The following is a 6,000-nucleotide window of genomic DNA, read 5'->3' as shown; positions in this document are numbered from 1 at the left end:
TCTTAATCTAAAAATCAGTATCCGATGCAACTTTCCCTCAAACCCCACCCTCCCCAAACCCAAACTAAACACGAAGGCCACCAGTAAAAGCAGACTGCCGGCAAAGCACAGCAACCCAGACTCTGGACACTGGATGTGGAATTGCCCATAGCCCCTTTTTCTTGGTTGCTGTTCGCCTGCGCACCCGCTGTGCCGGCAGACAGGAGACGGCCTCTTCCAGTGTCTTCCAGGGACACCTGATGGAGCAGGATCAGACTTCAAATCAGTAACAGAGCCTGTCCCTTCCCGGCTTTCGAGGGCCTCACGTGCTGCCCGAAGAGTAGTTTCTCGGGCAGCCTCTTTGTTTCACCCGAACTGCAGAGCTGTTGCATGCACGGCTGCTCCCCCGCTCCCTCCTGCTTTCTGTATCACATTTCAGCCCGGCCGGGGATGGGGGGGGTCGGGCAAGTGGGATCCCCACGGACGGGGTTCTCTGCGGGGAAACGCTCTTCCCAAGGTGGGGAACGAGAGGCAGCGGGCGCACGGCACCGCAGCGCGGCGGAGCAGGACAGGACAGGGCAAGGCAGGGCAGGGCAGGCCAGGGCAGGGCAGCTTGCCCTCCGGAGCTGCCCTCTGTGCCGGGTGGCTGCGCTGCGGGTCCCGGGGCGCTGGGCCGGGGACAAAGGGCCAGCGCCAGCGGGAGGGAGCCGGGGGCTGGCCGGCGGCGCGGCGGGGCCGGAGCGCTACGCCCCGGCGGCCGGAAGACAGGGCGGGGGGTGAGGGGTGGGGAGAGGGGAGGGCGGCTCGGCCCGGCTGAAAAGGAGGGCTCGCCCAGCGCCCCCCACCCTCCGTCCTGCCCCGCGGGCGTCCCGCACCATGGCGCTGTCCTGGAGGAGCTGGCTGGCCAACGAGGGGAGCAAGCACCTCTTCCTGGTAGGGGCGGCCCCGGGGGGGGGTCCCCTCGGCGGGGCTGACCCGCGGAGGAGCTCAGGAGGGGCCGGTGGGTGCTGGCAGGCGGCAGGGGCCGCCCCGGGGGCTGCCCCGCGGGTCGGGGAGCCGGGGCACCTGGTGCCGCCCTGCGGGGCAGGAGCCGTGCGGGGCAGGGGTCCCAGCGTGCCCGCCCTGCGGGGCAGGAGCCGTGCGGGTGCCGCGGCTCGGACGGGTGGGCGGGATGTGCTCCGTGCGCGTCCCGGTGCGCGGCTGGCAGGGATGGATGCAGGCGGGTGGCATGGCCCCTCCGTGCCCTGCCCGGTTGGCACACGCTGTGCGTGTGCTTGCTCTTTGTTAGGCTCTGTTTGGGAAAGTTTGGGGGAGAAGATGCAGTTTCTTGGAGGTCAAGTTCTTTACTTTCCTTTGTCTCTTTGTTGTTGTCTTTGATTCTTTGATCCTCTTAAATGCAACGTCCAGCTAAAGATCTGGGATAGTGTCCTGTATAGGAGTGCTTTGCCCGCTCTCGGTTGTCGTAAGACCCAAAACGTTTTGTGAAGTTCAATGAAAGCGAAAATTTCCCACATAGGGGCACTTCCTTTTACTACTTCATAGCATACTATGTGCATGAAGTTTGCTTTTCCATTCCATTTATGAATGTTTATATAACTACAGACCTATGAGTTTTATGAATGAAATGAACACTGAAAAGTTTGCACATGTAACTTTCACTTACAATCTCTTATTTCTGTTTCATTTCAGTTTTTCTGGCTCTCCCTCAATGTATGGCTCTTTGGGAAAACCTTCCTGCTTTATAATCAAGGGCTACAGTATTATTATTTGCATCAGATGTTAGGGGTGAGTGACCTGGACATTACTTTTTACCCTGGAAATTGGGATGCTCGAGGATGGGATAAGGGGCAGAATGCATTTGCTAATCAAAGATGACACAAACTACCTGTTAACTTTTCAAAGTGGGGAATGATCAGGTAAGAATTTACTGGGATCCTTCTGACAGTCGTTTAGGAGTAGAAAGTGAACACTCTTGAGAAGAAAAAGTCCCAGTCAAGTGTGGGACAGCTATTCTTTTCCCTCTTCTCTACCCTCCCGGTATTCCCAGCAGCAGACAAGCTCAGAGGAACACAGGCATGCTCAACAAATGACTGGAGCTCCACTTTTCGTCATCAGCGCATTTAGCAAGCTATGGACTCTTGTTGGCCAATTCTTTCCAATCCAGTTATTGTAATATACATGGTTGCTGAGGGACTTCTTTTAATAAGTCTTAGTTCTTTATAGTTTTTGTCATTCTCATGGATCCTCTGTTCTGTGTAAATTCACTGTAATGCTTGTAACTTCAGTTTTGTTTTCTAATAGTAAGTTCTTTAATTCTGGGTGGTTTAATGAAGATTCAGATGTTTTGGTTTAGCAAGGGCAGCACCACCAGCAGATGAACAGAAAAAGCACCACCAGCAGATGAACAGAAAAAGATACTTTGGAGATGTGAGATACCAGCCTGCCTTAGGAAATTACCCGTTGTAGTAATTTCAAAAAAACCTTCTGTCTAAAAATGCATAAAGTAAGGGTTAACATCTTTGTGGAAAAATGCCCACGGGTTGCTCAGAATTTGACCATCCAGGAAAAAGTGTCTGAATACATGATTTTTTGTAACACTATGTCATACTCAGGAATGGATTTCAGTAGAAGGTTGACACGGGATTAAACACAGATGATGCACATCCTAATCTGCTGTAGAGCCTCTGGCATTTATTTTTGATAAATTCAGGGTATATAGTCCTATATGGCTGATATTGTCATAACTAACCGGTACCATAAAGTTTTGTGATCTTGCTTGGAAATAAGTTGAGTTGATGCAATTTTCTCCTTTTTTTTCCTTCTTATGGTTGATTCAGATGTGTTCAAGAATGAATCTTAGCAAATATAGTGCAAAAAATAAGGCAATGACAATAATTAAATCCTTCATGGTGGTGACCTTCTTGACAGAAAAAGCACAAAAACATGTTTAATTTTATCTTGATTTCTAGTGGCTTTGCAGCCCACTGTATCCATTTGAAAACTGCATTTGTTCCTGGCGGAGCAAATGGGTTGTTTGTAAAGCAAATGTTCTTGGGTAACATGTTGGACCAGATTTTCAGCTGGTATCAATCAGCAAGTTTCTCTCAATTCACATTACTCGTATGCCTCATACCAGCTCATCATCTGGTTGGGATTTTTTTTTGGTTTTCTTATACTTTAAAATGGAAGACACTTGCAAAGTAACTTAATGTGTGTTCAGAACATGTGAGATGACTCAGGCAACAGATTGGTCAGGAGATGAGGACTAGGAGGTCATGCTTTTATGTTTGTATAATTGTGTCTGCCACTGTGGAGAAAAGTACTACAGAATTTAGGGACTTGTAAAATAAAGTTAAAAATTAAGAGCTAAGGCCTAAAAGATACTTTTGGTCAAAATTATCAAACTAATTTCAACATTTTGAAAATACTAAAGACTAAAATGTACTACAGCTCATCTAAATATATTCAGTAGATACCAAAGTTAGGGTTTGGACTCTAAAATTTGTGTTGGACTCAATGATCTTTAAGGTCTCTTCCAACCTAGTCATTCTGTGAATTAAGCTTTCTCCCTTCTCTCCATTATATCTGTGTATGCATATTAATCATAGAGATTGGTTTGCAAGGGCTGGGAAAACTGAACCCAATTTGGTTTCTTCAGGAGATGGCATTAGCAATACTTCAGCTGCACAGGGATTTTTGCCCCTCTTCTTTTTCTCCATTGGTTTGTATAGCCACTGACCCATGGCCCATCTGTATAACCAGTCTCCTCTCTGTTCTATGCATGTGTGAGTTGTTTGCAGAGCCTCTGTGCAGTTTCTTTGTATCTGAAGATTTTGAGATTTAGATTAAATTCTTTGTTTATAATTCAACAGTTGATATTTTTAGTATTTTCAGATTGAACTCTTTAATAGATGCTTCCATGAGAACTGGTTCCTTTTTCCAGAAAGCTAACAAAGTTGCCCAAAAGGAGTGGCACCTTTTGAGTTAAAAAAAGTTTCTGGTTTTTTCAGTGAGTTTTCCTAAGGAGTTGGCTTTTTTTCTTTCTTATGCTACAATAGGCTATAATTGCCTTAAGAACTTGTGCACTTGCAGCATGGAAAGATTTACCACAGGTAATTTTGTTCTTTACCAAGTAACAAATTGGAGAACAAGAAGAGTTGCTGGAGGAAATCAGTGTGACACGAAATGAGATCTTGGACTGAACATTCTGAGTATATTTAACTGTGCCATGTTTTTATGCCATCTCTTTCTGATATGAAGAAAGAGAAAGAATGGGATTGGTCTTTTGTTCAGTGGTCACTGAAATGATTTACTTCCCTTCGTCTGTCTACAGAAGAACGAGGCTCAGATTTCTTTTCCAATTGCTTTCTCTGTGATGTTGAAAGAGATACTTTAGGACAGGATTTAAAATTAGTTTAGGTACCTAACTCTCACTCAGTCTTTCAATAACAATCTTCCTGATCCCTAATTCTACAGCTGTGAAAAGGAACTAAGATCGTGGTGGTGTGCTGGAAATGCCAAGAGAACAGACAAGTAGAAGGCAGTAACGTGGTAGGAGGAGGTTGATCAATCTCTTATGTACCGGGAAACTTAGTGTTATTTTGTGTCAAACATCTCGGCTTGGCTCAGTTTGACTTCTGTTGATGAGACTATGAACTCTTCACTGTGCAGTCTCTATCCCTGGGAGTTTTCAAAACCTATTTGGGCAAAAAACCCTGAGCAAACTTAACCTGAGTTTGGTGTTGAGCATGCTTAGAACAGGGGGTTTGAGCGGAGCGGAGACATCCTGAGGTCCCTTCCAACCAGAATAATTCTGTGGTTACATAACACTTGCAGTGAAAGTTCAGCAGAACCTAGTGGATGTAAATCCCTTTCCAGTTCTTTTGCTTTTATGACCCGTTCCTTTGGATACTGAATTGCTTGTAACACTGCAGGTCATAGTCTTACTGTATGAATGCATTCATTCACACTGGTTTGAAAACACCAGTATTCAGATAAATTTCAGATTAAGAAACTCATTTTTTAATGATTTCATAGGTGTTAACTTGTGGTCTTACGTTGCTTAAGGAAGAGAAGCCCAGGAACAAATCCCCAACAGACATGAATTTCTTATAAAAGAGTTTGGCAAAGAGGAAAGGAATATTCTCATCTTTGTGTTCTTGATAGTTGCTATAATGTGTAGTAGGCATGACTTACAGAAGGGGAGAGTCTTAAATTACTTGACTCCAAAATCTTTATTGTTGGAGATTTTGGTCTGCTCAGTCAGTGAAATTGTCAAGACTGATTTCTTCACAGACTTCAGGATTTCTCTCTTCAGTCTAGCTTGGCTGTATTTTTGTCTAACAAGTTTGAATGTGCCTGGTCAAAAAAAAATCAGCCATAAATTTGGTACTGGCTTTATAGAACTCAAGTCTTGCTTTAACAGCATTGAATGAAAAGCTTGTTTCCTTTTGCTTGAGTTCCCTGTGAGCAGAAAGAGCTTTGAGCTCATTTTGTCATGGCATGAAGGGTCTCTTTCCCCATTCCCTCTCTTGTCCCTGCTCAAATAGCTGTAATGTAGTCAAATGTTAATGCAAGAGATAAGCTTCTTGGTTTCAGACCAAAGTGAAGAAAATGCATTGTCAGAAGGATCTCTTTGGGAAAAGACTTGAATAACTGAAAATGGGGCTGAAAAGTGCTGCCTCGCTTCTTTATCTGTACAGTTGCTGCCTTTTTATTGGGCAGTATTGTGCATAGCATTTGTCACCTTTATTCGCTGCTTGGAATATGTTCCAGTAACTTTTATGTCTCTCCTTGCTAGTTTATCCTAACAACAGAGATTTCACTAATTGAGACCAAATTCCACTTTCATTGGTCGTTATGCAACCACACTGGAATCTGCTTACCCCCCACATCTTAGCATCGGGGGGAGTTGTGTACCTTGATCCTTTGCTTGGAGATTATCAGAGAAGTTGGAAGCTCTTACTGCACTCAGGATTAAGTTAGTTGTTTTCTTCAGTTTGAGTGACTGATTTAAGCAGA

At 45.0% G+C, this 6,000-nt stretch overlaps 1 protein-coding gene across 2 annotated transcripts in view; it reads left to right on the top strand.

Moving 5' to 3' along the window:
• The first annotated feature begins 783 nt into the window (after positions 1-783).
• NOX4 (NADPH oxidase 4) overlaps positions 784-6,000 on the top strand; it is a 110,355-nt gene continuing 105,138 nt past the window's right edge. The window contains exons 1-2 of one of the 2 annotated variants that reach the window (XM_059838527.1): positions 784-912; positions 1,669-1,764. In XM_059838527.1, the coding sequence (XP_059694510.1) occupies positions 856-912; positions 1,669-1,764 (153 nt within the window). In that variant the 5' untranslated portion in view covers positions 784-855. Of the gene's footprint in view, positions 913-1,668; positions 1,765-6,000 lie in introns of those variants that run through there. The other variant, XM_059838528.1, reaches the window with a different exon arrangement.

Source organism: Haemorhous mexicanus, chromosome 2 (assembly GCF_027477595.1).
Source record: "Haemorhous mexicanus isolate bHaeMex1 chromosome 2, bHaeMex1.pri, whole genome shotgun sequence".
NCBI classification, from domain to species: domain Eukaryota; kingdom Metazoa; phylum Chordata; class Aves; order Passeriformes; family Fringillidae; genus Haemorhous; species Haemorhous mexicanus.
Note: the sequence above shows the minus strand (reverse complement) of the source record. Positions and strands in the feature narration are given on the sequence as shown.